Here is a 19,277-nt window from a genome sequence, read left to right on the forward strand (position 1 = left end):
GTTCACAGGCTGAAGCCAAGGATAAAAAGAGAAATTATCCAAAAGTGTAATAGAAAATAAATATATGTTTCCTTCACATTCATAAAAAGACATTTTCAGCATGTTGGGCTCTGACTCGTAGCATCTTTATAGCTAAATACCGACATGGTGAAGCTGAGCTGGAAACAGACTGAAGAACAGCAGCTCCAGCTCTGATCCTGACTGATGTTTCTTCACTAAATCCCCTGGTTTTAAATGAACTTCTCCTCTAACAGTGGTTTCTCATCAGCTCTCTCTCATTAGAAAACAGTATGAAAACGTTAGCTGCTACGCTAACAATCAATGTTTACTTCGGGCCAATTAAGCTACATAGGAAATATTTCTCAGTTGTTTAGAAGCAAATTTCTGGCTGCAAAGTCAAGTAATTCTGTTCTTTAATCCTTACCTGTGAAAGGTAATGCAAATGAATCCAGTTTGTTTCGTAAAACGGTTGAAACAAGTTCACACAGCACAGGACTTATGGAGCTCCGATCGCTCTGCTGCCACATAGAACATGGCGGACGCTGTTACATACGACTCAGCGCTCCATGAGGGCTCTACATATTCATGTCTATGCCTGCTATCATTAGCATTAGCATCATCTGTAATTAGCTTACATGGTACCTGTGTTATTATGGCTGTTGATTTTAACCTTACAAGAGTAGCAAACTAAGAAGATAGGATTTTGAACTGCAGAGTGGTATTTAAATGAGCCGTATTATTTTAATTACTTAAAAGTAGCATCAGCTGATAAACACTGAATTTAAAGTAAACAAGTTAAATAGTTTGATACATTTCCCCAACAGGAAATGATTAGCTTTTTATTTGTGAAAGACCTATAACCATAATATTGCAATAGTTTTAGGTTTTCCATGTGTAATAGCATTTAGTTTGTATTATTCAGTGTTGTTTTATTCAGTGTGTGTGTGTGTATATATATATATATTTTTTTTTTATCATGCTGGCCTGGGTTTCTTGGTGGCCCCCTGGTGGTGTGGGGGTTCTAAGCAGCTGCTTGACTCTCATATGCTTTGGGCCGACTCTGTGTGTGTCTGTGTGTGTGTCAAGTTTGTTTTATGTCTAACCTGCTGTTTCTCTACCCAGCCTTCTATGCCACAGCCAGCTTTTGGGATGAGTCTGGATCTGGTAAAACTGGACCATTTTCCCCGTTCGCCTTCTCTTCTGTCATATTTCCACTCTTCACCTCATCCTCCTCCACTTCCCTTTTTTAACTTTTATTGGTCAAACTGCAGAAGCACCCCTCTGGGGCGATCAGCAGCTCCCTCACTAACACCACCCGCCCCGTCAAACACACACAAACTCACAATCCATCACTCACCCTGACCTGGCACTGCCCCAGAAATCAGCAGCACCATGTGAAGGCAGAGGCTATGATGGGAAAAGCTGCATGTGCTTTAAAAGTCTCACCTTGTCTCTTTCCGCCTGCAGCCACCATGAAGTTCTCAGGCTTCCTGCACCTCGACCAGGTCGATGACCAGGAGATTTTCTACACCCCTGAGATGGAGGACCCCAAGTCTGAGCTGTTTGGAGAGACAGCACGCAGCATAGAGAGCGCCGTAAGTCCAAAAGCAGCAGTTTGTGTTCAGAGTTCAGCCCAGGCAGCATTTCTTGCTGATTTGGAGCAGATTTGCACCGTTGAATTTTTATCATCTGTTTTTGGATACACTCTTCTGCTAGTGTAAGCAGTTTCCCTGAACTGTATCCGGTTTAACTTCACTGCTTAATCTCTTATGTGGTTTATTCAAAAAACAAAGTGACTATGTGAAGACAAAACGTCTAACATACAGAAAAAAACTCATTTTAATCAAATATTTAAGCACTCCAAAACAATATTTTTAGTTATTTTTGTTGATTTTCAACTTTTTACACAGAGTTTTTATTTGGGTGTAAGGGCTCTCCACCCAGGGCATCATGGTTTTGGACACGGCAGAAAAATGTTTAAAAATCTTAAATATTTGGGCCAGATATTCCAACAATAACTAGAGACTGTAAAACACAATTTTATTTCTAAATGTGTATTCTAACTGTGGAAACACAGAAAAGCAACATTTTCATTGATCCTTAAAGCTTTTTGGACCACTTAGAATTAGAAAAACATTTAAACTGTATGATAAAGAGCTGGACTAGAGTGCTCCTATGCTGACCACGGATTCTTTTAAAACACTGTTTGTGAAACATTTGATCAGTATGTCAAGAAAAATAAAGATTTTCACTTTTCTTACTTCAGATTCACTAAATTTTGATAATACATAAGCACATCAAACTTGGACTTTTAATATTTTACGTTGCTTCCACTGTGTTGCATATATGTCTTAACTTGGCACCATTGGTGTGTTATGACCCGTCTAGGGGTGGCCAGATCATAACATGAAGGGTCCTATCATCCTAACATCCATCCTCTTCAGATCTCAAGCAGCTGACACACAAAGATGAACATTTTATAATGTTATTTATTTTTTTTGTAATTATTTTTGACTGAGATGCTACAACAAGTGGAGTGCATGGCTTCAGAGTGAGCTATGGTGCCAAAAACAACAAACAAAAGGAAACTAAATGAATATTAACCAGAACTTACCTATTTGAAAGTAAATAAACCAAATGACAAAAACTTACCTCCCTAATTAAGAAAAACATGAGAAATCTAAGGAAACATAAATGACAGCTCAATCCTACAAACTCCCAAGAACTTTTACAAGGTGTTTAACAGACAAACAGTGTGAGATGAGCTGAGGCTGGATGGCAGGAAGTCTACGTCAGCAGCTTTTATATCTGTCACTTCCAGGAGGCAACCAATTAGACGTCTCCGTTGTCTTCTGGGAGCCAATCAGGGATGGGTACCTGCACAGTCACATTTTCATGATTAAATTTACAATGCCAGCCGTAACAGGTGGAAAAAGCAGTTTTTGTTTTGGTTACTAAACAAAATCAAATTTCATTTTTAAAAAGTTTTCTTTATCGAAGAGACCCTGCTGGGTGTGTGTGCATGCGCGTGTCCGTGGGACCACTGTGTTTCATTTTCCAAGTGACCTTTTTTAGATTGTCAGCGTCTACAGGAAAAGCAAACATGAGTTAAATTTAGCAGGTAACATGCACGATGACAGGTTTTAGAATAAAAAATCCCTGTCCTTGTTCTGAGCTGGTTCTGCTGCCCTCAAGTGTCCAGCTGACAACCGACTCCAGTCAAAACTATCACTGAGGCCACAGGGAGAAGGAAAAAACAAATACTTTGCTGCAAATGTTTTGTTTTCCAAGAATGTTCTTGTCAAGAGGCCAAAAGCCTCTGAAACAAGATTCAAAGCGCCTCGACAGAATAAAGCTCCTCGCAGAGCAGCTTTCTAATCCAATTCTTTCCATTCTTTCAGGCAGGTATCACAGCATATATTACAGACTTGACACCTCTGAAGCTGCTGAGTAATATTCTGCCACGCTGAGCTGAAACAATTTTTCTGCTCCGATACATCTGATATAAAAATAACAATAATGAAAAAAGGACAGAGGAAAAAGAAAGAAAATGCATTTGGTCAGAAGACATACATCAAAGGAGATGCCCTGCCTGATATTTAGTTTTTAATAAAAAGGAGCACAGTGGCAATCTGTTATATCAGGTGATCTGTGCTGAAGATTATGTATAGCAATTGAACCCCATTTTTTAAGACCAAAGTAGATGGAGGAAAAAAAGAACCAAAGGCTTTTCACAGCATCTCGGTTTATTTCTGCTATTCTTTTCTCATTTTTCCTCTTCTGAATTTTACTTTTCTGCATATAGATGATTAATTAGGAAAATCTTTGGCAATGTGTGTATGAAGAGACGCTCTTCAAGTTTAATAAGACCCCAACTGGAAGAAAAAAACATCTCTCTGCAGAATTGTGCAGTTGCTTGCCAAACAAATTTACAATACCCAAAAGCGGTTTTCCATGAGAAATTAATTAGGCCTTTTCTGCTTTTTATAAAAATTCAAACATTATTTTGGATAAATCCGAGCATCGTACAGTTGGATAATCATGCTGTTAGCAAGCTGAGCAAGACAGCCACCATAATCACAGTTTAGCCACTGACTTTCTCCACTGTCCGTTTCCTTTGTGACGATCTGGGGCTTCGCTCCTCACATGAAACGGGAACCTGTGTGTAGGCGTGTGTGTGTGTGTGTGTGTCTGTGTGTGCTGTTCACTTGTACCAGCTGTTAAATCAGTGTCACCAGCCTCCACTGGCACCTAATCTGCTGCCTCACAGCGGTGTGTGTGTGCTCGTTAACGGTCTCAGCCTGTGGGTCTCTTGAAGCCCTGTGTGCTACTCGACAGCATCCAACGCCCTCCTCTACATCTTGCAGGACAACCACTGAGCACACACTATACTTACACAAATGGACTTAGCGCTAGCAGAAGGCGTGCAAAGTCACAAAGTGGCTCTTTACTTGAAAAGAGTCAAGCTGTGGCACAGCTCTTTAAAAAACATGAGAATGTGCTTTTTCAGAGATAAATTAAAACGTTTGCAAGGAGGACAGGAGTGAAGTGCGTACTGAGGGGAAGTTTGTGTATACTGACTCCATCGCTAATCCAGCTTTGGAGGGTTTTACTGCCTAATTTGCTGTCACACCTTCACAAATCTGAGGAGTTTAGTGTTTGCAGAAAAAAATCCTGAGCGCACTCAACAAGCTCAGCAAAGTGTTCCTAATCGGCAGTGTGAGTGGACTGCCAGTTTAAGTGTCATTACTGACAGGGTAGAAATAAGATCATTAAAGTTTAGTGACGCATTTATTCTGATGTGCTCATCAGCAGGAGCAAAATGTACCTTGTCTATTAGATTACATTGCTGTATTCAGTCATAAATACAGCAATGTATTCATGACATTGCTGTCATGAATACATGACAGCATACCCCAACCTGATATGGTTGGGGTATGCTAGTAATGACTGACTAGTAATTAATATTATAAAGCAATTTAAACAAAAGATGGAAAAATGCATGATCTAACTGTTTGTGTTTGTAACAGAAATCCAATAATTGTTCCAAGTGCTGTAAATGTCATTAACTGATACAGATAATTAAGTTGTTTTGATTTTGATAAACTTAAGCAAATATACAGAACAACAACTCAGTACTAGCCCTGGTTTTCTGGTAGTAATTACATGAAGAATGACTCTCTAGCCTTTCCCTGTTCTGCTCTTTACAGAGTAACAAAGGTACAAAAACCTCATTTTAGCTGTTTAGTTAATTAGACCCCATTTTGCTCAGGCAGAGGGCGTCAGCTACTCCACCATTTACTGCTAGTTATCTAGCTGTTGGCTTGTTAATGTTTGTGAACGTGATGTCTACAGTAGAAGCATGTTAATAAAAGCTTTAATCTTTTGGAAATGTATTTTTGGTAACTACTGTAGGCTGAATAATGTAAATAGAACACATTTCCATTTACAAAGTCCTCTATGAATGTTTGTTGTAGATAGTAGTTATGCTAACGTACCTATCTGAAAACACAGCTGACTTCTTCTAAACATTCACAAATTAATTTCTTTCTGTATAAGGGGAATTTGTTGTTAAATCACAGCAATGTGTGGGAAGGTAAACAGATGACTTAGCCATTAGCTGTACAGACTAGTTTTTGCTAGCACCTTAGCATTCGATGTACTGTAGATTAAAAATTCATGAGATTAGGATAGAGACTTTTAGCTAAATAGAGACTTTTTTCTTTGTTTTTATTTTGTGTTACCTGGACTATAAGTATAAATATTGGCATAGTTATACTTATACATATTTTCATCTTTTAGAATAAAATTTGCAAAGTTTTCAGTTTATTTTGAAAATTTGGGGCTAAAGGTGAGCTTATTATGAAAGTTAGCTTTAAAAACTAGCTAGTTTCTTTGAGTTGCTCAGCCGGTTACGTTGTACACACCGAGTCATTGTAGGAAAAACCAATAAGAATGTCAAGGTAGCTTGGCATTTATCTTTGCTGCTCCTGGAAACCTGCTCCTAAAATTAATGTCACCTCAGCCAGCTAAATGTCAATTTGAGCTCCCACACCTAGTGGCCTTCTTCCCTGCAAACCGATTTGAGAGGGAGTCTTTCTTCTTTCCAGATAGTGAACAGTTTTGTGGAATTAAGGTGTGGAGCTCATTACTGTCCTCATTTATCATCCGTTGTCTCCATCTGTCTTTAAGCTGCTTTCGTTTTCTGCATAACAGCTCAATGAGATGTTCAGGAAGTCACAGGTGCACAAGGACTTCATGGGAGTTCGAGTACGTCAACTGGCTCCAAGCGGCTCCATTATGGCATTCGTCGAGGCCCATTTCCGACCAGGTAAGAAAATTACATGTGCAAAACACAACAGACTCAAAATAGTCAAAATAGGAAGAGAAAGGAAATATATATACACTGCTCAAAAAAATAAAGGGAACACTCAAATAACACATCCTAGATCTGAATGAATGAAATATTCTCATTGAATACTTTGTTCTGTACAAAGTTGAATGTGCTGACAACAAAATCACACAAAAATCATCAATGGAANTTAACCAATGGAGGCCTGGATTTGGAGCCACACACAAAATTAAAGTGAAATGTTCCCTTATATATATATAAATTATTAAAACATAATCTTTCTACACATTTAATTTATTTAAAAAATAATTAGCTTTTCATGATTCAGCTGTTCTGGCACCTAAATTTAGATTTTTCTTTACTACATATCAAATTGCAGCCACCAAAAACTTTAGCATTTTCTCTTCCATCCTTTTGTCTTAGTTGTTAGTTTTCCCAGTTTACCAATAATCCTCACACAAATGTAAATAATAAGTGCACACTGGCCTAAATGCAATCAGCTGACTCCATGAAGATCAGACAAACAAACCGAAGAGCCGACGTTTTGGAAAAAATCCAAACTGTATTTCTGAATAATGAGCTGTTGATTTGGTCAGTTTGGGTCAGTTTTCCAGAAACCTGGTGAGTTATGAAAGCTTATTGAGGTAAATAGAAATGGGGGTAGACAACGTTGCAGTGATCAAAAAAGCAGCTGAATGATTCATTAAAGATAAAACTGGTGATAAACAAACAAGTTTGTCCTGTTTTATAAAAACTATTCCATACATACAACCAACAGGCTGCAGAGTGAGGTAGCACATGGCCACATGTCGGTGGCCATGTGCTCTTACATCAAAGTTTATAATCTGAAAATAAAACATTTTACCTACACTCAGCTCCAGCTGAGCCCAGCATGTCCTCAACCTCTGAATATTCCAGAGGTGTGCCGATCGATTGGCCACCGATCATAATCGGCTAATTTTCCATGAAAAAGTGTATTATCAGTGATCGCCGATCACCTTCTCTTGTTACCAATCACACAAACCGATCACCTGGATATCACTTCACAGCCTGCCTGTGCAGCTTATCTCCTCTTTCTTCACACTGTGCAAGTGCGTGGCAACTAATCCTGTTGTGTGGAACTATAAGGCTCAGAGTGAATGAATAAGTTTGCGTGTTGCAGCGGAAAATTACCTCGGGGGTGAAGCACGTCAAAATGCATCAACACAACAAATCTAATATGACATTTAAAAAACCAGCACTTGACGGAACTTGGCTACATCGAGGCTCAATGCAGGAAGAAAAGACATCGGGAACAAACAGTCAGCAGGTAAAGCAGCGCACAACTACCAACACTCACCCTGATTAGCATGATGGTCAGAAAGCTAACAAATAACCCAAAAGAATAATTTAAATCAATGAGCTAGCGGTTCTGCTCTCGCTGTTGGACCACCAACCACTACACGCTACTGGTAGTTTCTGCTCCACCATGTAGCACTACTTAATGTACTAAGGGACTAGATGGCATATGATGTCAGAAGACTAAATTCATCTACTGGAGCTGTTGTCAGTAATCAATAAAATACAAAAGAATAACTGCTTTCAGTACCATGTATTTTAAAGAAGAGAAAATTGAGGTGAACACAAAGCATACATAAAACCTAAAAAATAAATACAAAATATATATACACAGTACTGCAGTAAATTTTCCATATAAATGTGCACAAAAGTCCTAAATTTCCCCACCCGTCAGCACAGTGTCTCACTGACACACATTTGAAAGGTCCATGGTTTGATTGTCCAGATATTTGAGGTGAAAATGTCCAAGCGCAATTTGTTTCCAATGGAGAAGAGATGAATAATGGATTTGTGTCTGTATGGTGAGATGGAGGGGGAATACTGCAGACCATCAGCCTCCTACCAGACCAGTATGGAGTGAGTTTCGGGTTCTCCTGGCCCCAGCCAGTTCTCAGAAGCTCGCCATCCTTTAACCCTAAAAGGGGTCACCTTGCCTGTATTGACATAAACAGGACCAGTAAATTACCAGCCTGCTAGTTAACTAGACTTTTTTCAGTTATATACAGAAATAAATGCACAATCAAATCTTTAAGACAAAATAAAGATAAAAGCATTTATCTCATTAGCTTAAACACATATTGAATTTAAGGAGTTAGATTATGTGACAATTGATGATCAAACAATTAGCATTGGCTACCACCACCAACATACTGAACAAACAAAACAACATTGTGTTAATTACTCACCAATTCCATATATAGTTCAGTGCATGACAACTTCATGGTTCCAAGCTCACTGGGTATTCAGATCTACATGATTTTTATATTGTGAGTTTTAAAAGTACATAATAAACAAAGAGATAAACTAATTGTTTGGAAGCACAAACCTGTAGCTCCTTTGTCTCCAGCTCTCCCCCTCACACCTCCACATGCTGGAGCAGGCCTGAATAACCACATCAGATGCAGTGATTGGCTGAATGCACTGTGTGACTGATTGTCACTCTAACCAACGGAGCAGCAAAGGTGGGATTAAGGGCAGTTTTTACCCTGGTTTACAACTAGATAGTGAACTCTCACACCGAATGTCTGCTTAAAGCTGCAGCCTCTAACTTAAACTAACACAATATTTTACATATGTATTAAAACTTTCTCTATGTCCTAACATAAGACAGATAACCTCTGGAAAAATAGTCGATCTGTTCTGCCTCCTCCATGTGTTCTGCAGAATTACTCAGCTCGGTCAGAACCCACCAATCAGAACCAGCATTAATCAGCTAGCCATGCTCACAGGAAGTTTTGATTTTGTAATTAAGGATTGTTTATTTTCATGCAACCTGCATTTGACTTTGAATGAATGTTTCTTTTTTACTTGACATTATTTGATATAGACAGTGTTGCGAGATTTATTTGACTCATGTATAATTTATGGTACTGAGAGCCTTACTGTTAAATATTGTTTTACTGATTGCAGGTTTTTCAGTTGTCCTTTTGACTGAATAGCTGCTGTATTGTGCCTGCAAATATTTTGCATGTTTATGTCAAAGTTAGGTGAATTTATAACCAGATCATTTTTTCCATTTTGCCAGATCACATAGTAGCATTTATACATAACACAAAAAATTAACAGCCAATTCAGGTGACGGCCAAAGATCGGTGACCGGCAGTGATCGGCCCTCATGAGTGATCGGTATCGGAATCGGCAGTAAAAAACCTGATCGGAGCATCCCTAATTATGACATAACTGATTGATTTTTTACCATAATTTAAAACTGATGGCTGATTGAATCTGGACTACGGTGGCCTGCTAAGACTATGGGCTCTTTTCACATGATACTGTATTTACAGTATCATGTAACCAAACGGTTTTGTTTTAGTTGGTTTATTTCTTGAGACAATATGTAAATTAGAAATTTTATTTAGATATAAATATGTAATTTTCTATTTTATTTTTGTTAGGCTCCACTAAGTTTTCTTTTTTATTGATTAGATATTCAGGGAGCGTATGAGTCACAACTGATAAATTGTCCCATAAATTATTGTGATAAACATGAATATTGTTGTGAAAGTGGAAGACATTTGACATACTTGAAATAAATAAAACAAAACCACAAATAAATTAGTTATGAAGTCTCTGTAAACAAACCTGTCCTTCAGAAAAAAGGGCTAGCAGAGCAGCAGACTGAAGACTTTATTAATATAATGGTTATTGAGAGAGAGAGAGAAGAGAGAAATAAGATAAATCATGCAAATGGAAAGTACTGAGCTTGTTTTAATTTAACATGCGATTAATTGATTTATTTCTTATTGCGACAGGCCTAATCATTGTTTACCTATTTATTATTGATCTCATAAAACTAAGCCTGTAGTTTTACCTCTTTAGTAAATGTAAACTCATCCAGTGATTTAGACTTTCTTGTCTTCTTATAGGAACTTGGGATGATTTATGATCAAATCTCAGTTCCTCTTTCTGTTGATTCAGAAAACATTTAAAAACAAGTGTTTGGCTTTTTTTCTCCTACAAATATAATTTGATCTCAGATCATTGTAGATACATCATAACTGGGTGTTTTATCGACCATCTGCAACAAACAAAACAAAGTCCTCCTCTTTGTCCTCCTCCCTCCTCCTTCCTCTATTTTTTATGGCCAACATTTAGCGTCCTTCATACCCTTCACACGTCTCCCCTCCACGGCTTGTAAAACAAACATCTGCAGCGAGCATAATGAGAGCGATTCATCTGGGGGAAAAAAAGAAAGTGGAACCAGCGGTGACTGGAGGACAAGTGGTCCGCAGAGACCCTCCACCTGTCACACACAGGGCTGTTTGATATATTCACGGTAGCATTAAAAGGAGCTCAAGTCCTGTGTTTGCAGCGATCCACAGAGGCCTTGTCCTGAATGCCTGAACCTTTTCTTTATCGTAGATACGAGATACAATGTGGAGGACATCGAGGGAGCGCTGCTGAAACAGCTGAAGGCTTCCAAAGACACCAGCATCTCTGTAAAGAAGCCAACGGCAGAGAATATTCGCTTCACTAATTATGGTAATGTGATGTAGACTTAACAGCAAAGTGGAAGGATTTAGAAAAAGAAACTTATTCATGAGGTAGCTTACTGAAGGTTTTCTTAAGCTGAAAGTCTTAAGCTCTACATGGTTAAACTGTCATTTTTCCAACAGGTCTGTCCACCATCCCACTGTTTACCACCACCACCACCGCTGCCGCCACTGCTGCTGCTGCCGTCACCACAGCCTCCCCCGCCCCCACATCCAGGCCTCATTCCCCCTACTTCACACGCCGCCCACCGGGAACCACCCGCAGGCCCACCAGCTCCAGATGGACCACCACCACGCAGGCTCCGCCCACAAAAATGCTGCATAGCACCTCAGCGCCACTCACTACGACTGGGCGGCCAAAAACCCAGAAGCCCTGTGACTCCAACCCATGCCTCAATGGGGGAACCTGCGAGAACGACGGCGACGACTTCAGCTGCAAGTGCCTGGCTGGACGAGGAGGGGCAGTGTGTGAGAAACGTGAGCCGTGTTTTCTATCTTCTTTTCTGGTTTACTTTCCTTATTTATTATTAGGCTTAATCAGAAGTTTCAGGGTCTGCTGCTACTTTAAATTCATGAAACAGCCGGATCAGAGCACACTGAAGGCAAACATTTCAGACATCTCAAAGAGGTTTAAAGTTCTTCCATTGTATAAATCACTCTTTTCAGGCATTATAAAGGATCATCTTTGGAAACATTATCCTTTAGTGCACACTGGTGTAGCAAAAACATTTTAATGCAATGTCAAATATTTAAGGTTAGATAAAAAGCTCAGCTTCAAGAAAAACAGAAAAACAGCATTGCCTTCTTAAAGCATTCATGTTCTTCAAACTGTTGGAGTTACCTATTCTTTTATCATTTAGAATTTTGTTAAAATTTATATTACTTTATATTTTTGGGTGATTTAGAAGGTAAATTTGTAGGTTAATAATTGTTGTTTTTTTGTTTTTGTTTGTTTTATTAACTAAGTTGGACAGGAAGAACTGTGGATCCATTTCTATAAGTACAGACTGGTTTAGTCCTACCATGCACTGCGTATTTACTGGGTATTTACTGGGCCCAACGCCCAGAAAATACTGGAAAAAATAAACAAACTTCCAGTGTTTTGGAAATTGTACTTTTTTAGCCTGCATATATATCACCACAGAGCAGCAGAGGCTTATTGATTGTATTTTTAATGGAGTTTTTGGTTTGATAAAAATTGCCACTACATGGATGTGTTAAATAACACATCCATGTATTTAAAAATAGAAATCTCCTCTATTGTGGGGAAATTCACAAAATTATAAAAGTATGACAATATAAATATAAAATGAGTATATTTTATTTATTATTACAAAATGTGCACATATTTATACGTGTATTAAAACAAAAGGCTGTTTACAATAACAGAAAATGGAGATGTAGACGGTTATTGAGTCAGTTTGGAGCAGAGATGGCAGGAAGGATCTGCTCTAATGCTCCCTTAGTACACAGCCGTCTATCCTGACCATCAATCTGTCCAGGTCAGAATGTCAACAGTGGACCAACAAGGCAGAGTGCCCTTAGCTGCCTGCTAAGTAGACACTTAGTACGCACCTGTGTGTGTGTGTGTGTGTTTCTGTGTAACACCAAGGTTGAGAAGTGAATGTGGAAGAGTTCCAGGTGTGAATAGTTTAGTACTGTGGTTGTTCTGCTGGTTCTAGCTGAGTGCTGTGAGTGAAGGTGACACCCTGAGTGGCGGTGTTAGTGATGGCTCCATTTACTGCTGGATTATGGAGGTGAAATGTTAAGTGGTCACAGATGTGGATTTATTGGGCGATTTAGAGCTTTACAAATTAACACCACAGAACCGAACATCAGGTTTGTATGTGTACATAATAGGTTTTAAGTCAAGTTAAAAATAAAAAAGGCATGTTTAGTCAGACACAGGCTGTTCCCTCTGCCAGCTGGACTTCATCTCCAGTGATTCAGACAGTTTCATCATCCCAGATATGTGCAGCCACTGAGTTGCTGCTCACCCAGGGTAACACCAAATCCAGAAAGCTCTGCAGAGAAAAATCATCAATCAGCCAGAACTTGTTCAGAAACTCTATTTCTTCCCCACTTTGGGATTTCAGATTTGCAACGCAGCGACCTCGCACAGCTGCATCTTCACATAATTGACACTAATTGCTTTGATGGGTATTAGATGATGAGAATTACTTTGTGCCTTTGAGTTAAAGTGGCTAACTGAAATCACAAACACCCACAAGCTGCACGCACTGCATGCACACCAGATTAATCAAGTTATTAGGACTGGAGGAGATTGTAGAGACGGACAGAAAAGATGAGATGGACGGAGGCGAAGGGTGACAGAAACGTAACCTGTTTCTATAAAAATAAAACTTCTCCTCTTTCTGATTTGACTCCTTTCCATTAAAAATGCTAAACATTTAAATAAACTGATAGAGAGGAGGTGATTCATCCTGGCCACTTATGTTAATTATGCACTTTTGACTCCTGTTAAGTATTAGTCCTTAAAACATCTTTAAAAAAATCTTGTATGTATGTACTGAAAGTTAAATGTGATTTTAAAATGTCTCTTTGAAATATGTAATTATTGAAGAAAAAAAGAAGTATTTTATTGAGATCCCCATTAGCATCAGCAGCATGCAGCATTAGCTTTTCTTCTTGGTGTCAATTTACATTAAAAAAACATTTACAAGACATCATTTTATAGATGACACATTCTGTTTTCCGTCACTCTTAAAGAAAAGCAGACGTTAGCTTAAGATAGCGAGATATTTTAGATTTTCCTTGTATAAAAATATATCAGCTGGATTATTGATTATGGTTAATCAAAGGCCTTAAACTGTGTTGTGGCAGGAATACTTATATATTCTACATAGTTTTCTCTTTTTTCTCAAGGGATTTTACTGCTAATGCAAAACTTTGAGTCGCATGCGGACATCTTCACTGCGGTCTGAGTGGTAGCTAGCTGCTAATATACTCTTCATAGATAGTAATAGTTTTTCATATTGCTAATAGAAAAACTTGCTAAAGTTTACTAGGTAAGCTAACAGTAAAGGGTAAAGCTAGTTTTTTTTATATCCATCGTGTATAAGTTGCCAGTTGGCTGGGACGCTGTTCATCTTCTTCATTGGCTCACGTCTGTTGCCAACCAATAGGATTTGTTTATTTGTGATTTTGTAATCATGCAGGTTTTAAATTTCATTCCTAATGGTCTTAAAAAGTCTTAAATTTGAGTTGGTGAAAGTCGCAGAAGCCCATGCAGTATGCAGTAACAAAATATTGATAGCAGCGACTTGTGATTTTGTCCGCAGCCATCAGGTACTTCATCCCATCATTTGGTGGCCAGTCTTTCCTGGCCTTCCCGACGATGAGCGCGTACCACACAGTCCGCATCGCTATGGAGTTCAGAGCATCCGAGATGAACGGCCTGCTGCTCTACAACGGCCAAATGAAGAAGAAAGACTTCATCTCTCTGGCTCTGGTCAACAGCAGGGTGGAGCTCAAGTGAGTGCAGGACGTTTATTGATTCTGTTGGATTGAATTTAATACGGGGTTTCATCCTCCTCCATCCGTTCTTATCGCAAAAAACCGTGATGAAACATTAATGATCCCCATGAGGGAACGAGGTCATTGCAGCAGCAGCTGGGAGGCGACGTAAATAAGAGCAAAACAGAGGGCTGAGGATAATGAGGCAAATAATTACACTGAGTAAACATGTAGAAAACAGCAGAGCCAGGAAATAAATAAAGATAAGGAGACTTCTGGGCAATTTGTAGGTTAAAGTCAGACATTCAGAAACAAATCTGAGCAGTCTGAACACATGAGGCTACTTGGATTCCTGAAATGGATCTGGAGCACATATAATGTTACTGTATTTACATACAGTTGCAGTGATTCCATATATATCCTCCAAACAGTGCAGTCAGAATTTATTGGGTGTTAAGTTTGAAATAAGCATTTCTTCCGTGCAACATGACTCAACTGCAAAGGAACATACTTTTCATAATTACATTTTAAAAGGTGGAACCAACCAGAAACCCAGAAACATGGCCTCACGTAAAAACCTTGAGTGAACTAAGTGTTTAATCCACAAGCAAAACAGAAAAGAACTGGAAGAGAAACTTTTGCTGGTGAACAAGAAGACTCATCAGCAGTTTTGTCTCATCCTGCTTCACAAAGCTTCAGACTCGTCTCAGGTTTCCTCTATAAATCTGATGATTTGCTTCTGTTCAGCCGCTCCTTTGTAACTTTGGGTCTGTTCTGTCACTGATGAGCTTTCAGAAGCATTTACTGACCAGGGAAGCTACTGGACATTTGATATAATGGGACATTTTTCACTTTGTTTCAGTGTGGGGAGTGATGCAGCCCTCAGCATGATGGGTCCACCTCCTTGTTTGACTGTGGGGATAATGTGTCTCTGAAGGATCAAACACTTATTTCACTTACTGGCATAATTTCTTCTGTTCTGGTTGAAAACACATTGTTGATCTAAATTCCTCTCTTTATAAATACTTTCTATGAATGTGAATCTGTTGGTTTGTAGCTGAACAAACTGTAACTGATCCCCCAGCTCATTGGAAATTATAATGTTGGTCAAAAAATCCTATTTCCTGTCAAACTGAATTCACTTTTCAGTTTTTCAAAAATTCAACTAAAAGCTGTTTATGACCGACTGCTGGTAAAAATATGTCTCATAAACCATTTTATTATTTATTTATTAACAAATTATTGTTAATTTGTCTGCAGATGTCTCGCTCCTGAATATTCATAGGTCTGCTTCTGGTCACCTAACAACCAAAGAATATTCTGGATCAGTTTGAAAATAAGTAGAAAAACTGAAAATGTGTCAGTCTGGGCCTGTTAAATTTGATCTCTTTATAGGAAAATAATGTTGGCTTTGTATGTAACTTTTTATTGTCTGCAGTAAAGGTCTTAAAAATACGTTGTAATATTGTTCTACCAAGAAAAACCTTCCACACAATGATAGCCAAAACCCAAAATGTACCATCCGAAAGACAATTCTACCAAATAGCAGCAAACAGAAGAAATGTTGGCAAACGATACATGTATTTTTATACAGTAGATGAAAACATCTGCTTTCAAATGTGTGTTTTGCTGCTTTAACTTGCATATTTCCTGGTAACAAGCTGGCAAATTTAGTGCAGAATAACCTGAAAAGAAGTGAAGGTATGGAGAGAAATGCACAGATCAGTGAGAAATAAAGTAATTTGAAAGCAGGCAAAACAAGACGAGAGGAGGATAAGAGGAGTTCTGTCAGCATTTTCTGTTTTCACCCTTTGACTGGAGCTGATGACGACCAGTTCTGTCAAATTGGCCAATTTTCCTCTGAGAAACCAGCAGAAACACCAATAATCCCATAATGGTGTGTGTTCATGTCTTCCCCCAGCAGAATTGTGTTAATAAAGACCATTTTTGGAAAGGCAGCAACTTCTGAAGACAACTGATGAGACTAATTAAAAATTCACCTGTATTCCAGCTCCATCAACTTTTCATGTATTTTAGATTTTAACACTCTGAGCGAGCTCCCCTCACCCAGCCTGACCAGGCTGGATCTGTATGTTGAAATGAAATCAATCACAGAGCAAAAAGGAGATCATTACTCACCGCTGCTCTCAAAGAGAGCCTCAGCTCCAGAAATACAGCTGTGAGATTCCCACCCACAGCTTTGCAAATCCGAGACGTGGAGAAAAGAACTAATTATTTGTGGCAGATAATTGCTCTCAGGTTGAGCTAATATTGCTGCATGTGTGGATGCAGATGCACGATGTCTAATCTCTGTGATGACGAGGCCTTTTCCCCAACAAAACATTAGTAGATTAAAGGTTGGGTTTTATTTCAGTTTGCTATATTTAGCTGGAAGTTTTTGTCTCATCCACGTCTAAGTTTTTCTAAAACACATTTCAGCAACAAGCCAATTCAAAGTGCTTTAAACCATTATAGTTATGAAACAAACTATAAACATTACATTTATTAAATCCATCCATCCATTTTCTATACATCCTTGTCCCTTAGTGGGGTCAGGAGGGTTGCTGGTGCCTATCTCCAGCTAATGTTCCGGGCGAGACGCCAGTCTGTCGCAGGGCAACACAGAGAAAGACAGGACAAACAACCCTGCACACACTCAGACCTAAGGAGAATTTAGAGAAACCAATTAACCTGACAGTCATGTTTTTGGACTGTGGGAGGAAGCTGGAGAGAACCCACAATGCACAGGGAGAACATGCAAACTCCATGCAGAAAGACCCCAGGCTGGGAATTGAACCCAGAACCTTCTTGTTCAAGGTAACAGCTCTACCAACTGCACCACCGTGCAGCCCGTTACACATTTATTAAATGCCATCATCAATCATCAATGCACATTAAATATGATTAACATCATCAAAACACATCACATATGTTGATCAATGTTCCACTTTCTGCTTCTTCATGTCTGGTTCTGGTTCTGTTACAGTAATCGATGCCACTAAAGACAAACATGGATGAGTTTCTCTGATGCTGAGACATTAGTCCTCTGATCCTGGAAATGTTCTTCAACTGATAGGAGGCCCACTTTGGAACCGTCTTTATGTGGCTCTGAAGGTTCGGGTCAGAGGTCAGCCTGATCTCTAGTTTCCAGCCGGAACAATTGAAGCTGACTCTAGATATATAACTCTAGATATATAATTCTAGATTATTCCTTTTTAGATAAGTTCAGTTTCTGTTCAGCAGGAGGAAGTTGTGGCACATCCAGCTGTTCTCAGCATCTGTTCAGTGATCGGATGGGGTCAAAGGTCAGGGTCAGATAACTAATCATCATCTGATTCATCAGGTTCAACACTGGCTCAGGAACAGGCACCGTGATCAGCGAAGTCCAGATCAGCCAGGGTCGCTGGCACCAGCTGGTGGTGACACGCAGCCGGCGGATCGGCATGCTCAGCGTGGACGGCGAGCCGCACGTCCAAGGCGAAAGTCCCCATGGGACAGACGGCCTCAACCTGGACACCTCGCTGTTTATCGGAGGGGTGACGGATGACCTCAAGCAAGAGTAAGATGCTGCGGCTGCTGCTGCTGAGCATCGGAGGGGTGACGGATGACCTCTAGCAAGAGCAGAACATCCATCCTGACTTGCTGTGTTTTCTGCTGCTCAGCGTCAGGGAGCGGACCGGGGTCACCGCAGGGCTGGTGGGCTGTATCCGCATGCTGGACGTCAACAACCGCATGCTCAACATCCAGGAGGCCAACGGAGACAGTCTGTTCGGCGTGGGTGTGGGCGAGTGTGGGAACAACCCCTGCCAGCCGAACCCCTGCAAGAACGGAGCTGAGTGCCAGGTCAAGGAGGCTGAGATGTTCCACTGCAAGTGCAGCAATGCATTCTGGGGTAAGTCTCTCCACTGCATCGTAACTGCAGACTTTAATAAAGCTTTTACTCACCTGAACTTTATCATATTTCAGCCCTTTGCAAATAAGTATTTCATCTTATTTTGTCTTATTTTGTGTCACATTGGAGAAAAAGCTTTTGTTAACAAAACTGTGCTTTGTAGCAGATTCTCAGCTGGATTTGAATCTCACATCAAACCAAGCGATAAATCCATGAAACCTTTATCCACCTGGTTCCTCTGGGGCTCAAAAAGGATGGAATGCTACACTTTAAGCAAAAACATTCATACTTCTGTCCTTAATAAAACTTTTGTTGTGCTAATTAATGCCATCCATATTCACATATGCTGAGTTACTAAACTTTTTAAGACTTTACAGTCAGATTAGTGGAGAAAAGTCACAACGGTGGTGTTTCTAGTTATGCCAGCAACAGGAAGAGGTTGTATGAAATCTCATGTTGCTGCAATGCAGCAGTAGATCTGAACAGATGCAGCCTTAAAACCAGCTGGGAGTCAGACTCAATTTGAAATGACTTTGGGTTAAACTGTAATGGACACAGAGACAGAAAAGAGATAAGAGGAGAGTCAACACCCTGGAGTCTGCTTTTAGAAAGAGAAACCCCCCAACAATCCATAGCAATGAGCATCATAACAACTACATCATCACTGAAAAGTACACAGTACAAATTAACGCAAGTGTCAACCGTACCCCAAAATGTTGTTTATCTGGAAACCGTGTGAACACAAACACACAGACTCTTCAGTAGAAATGATCACTGTGAGCTAGACTGAACCATCCCAATAGTGAAGGAGGAGGATGTAAAGTTATATGATCAATTTCTAGCTTTCAAATCAAAGTATAATAAGAGCTAGTAAAGATTTTCTTCATTGTTCAGAATCCCAATAAAATCCAGTGTGGCTGTAATGTGACAAAAGGTTCAGGCGTAAATTTCTGTTAAACATCACAAATTGTTTTCCGTCACAGAGGGAAAAACACAAAGCCATTTT

General features: G+C 39.5%; 1 protein-coding gene across 13 annotated transcripts in view; it reads left to right on the top strand.

Annotated features, from left to right (window-relative positions):
• The window catches only part of agrn (agrin), a 593,620-nt gene that overhangs the window by 514,848 nt on the left and 59,495 nt on the right, over positions 1 to 19,277 (top strand). For all 13 annotated transcript variants that reach the window (XM_016661973.1, XM_016661976.1, XM_016661975.1 and 10 more), the window contains 7 exons: positions 1,468 to 1,595; positions 6,217 to 6,331; positions 10,772 to 10,891; positions 11,026 to 11,379; positions 14,205 to 14,397; positions 17,723 to 17,938; positions 18,042 to 18,271. In XM_016661973.1, coding sequence (XP_016517459.1) covers positions 1,468 to 1,595; positions 6,217 to 6,331; positions 10,772 to 10,891; positions 11,026 to 11,379; positions 14,205 to 14,397; positions 17,723 to 17,938; positions 18,042 to 18,271 — 1,356 coding nt within the window. The remainder of the gene's footprint in view (positions 1 to 1,467; positions 1,596 to 6,216; positions 6,332 to 10,771; positions 10,892 to 11,025; positions 11,380 to 14,204; positions 14,398 to 17,722; positions 17,939 to 18,041; positions 18,272 to 19,277) is intronic.

The sequence above is a fragment of the Poecilia formosa genome, unplaced genomic scaffold (genome assembly GCF_000485575.1).
Source record: "Poecilia formosa unplaced genomic scaffold, Poecilia_formosa-5.1.2 Scaffold352, whole genome shotgun sequence".
Lineage (NCBI taxonomy): Eukaryota > Metazoa > Chordata > Actinopteri > Cyprinodontiformes > Poeciliidae > Poecilia > Poecilia formosa.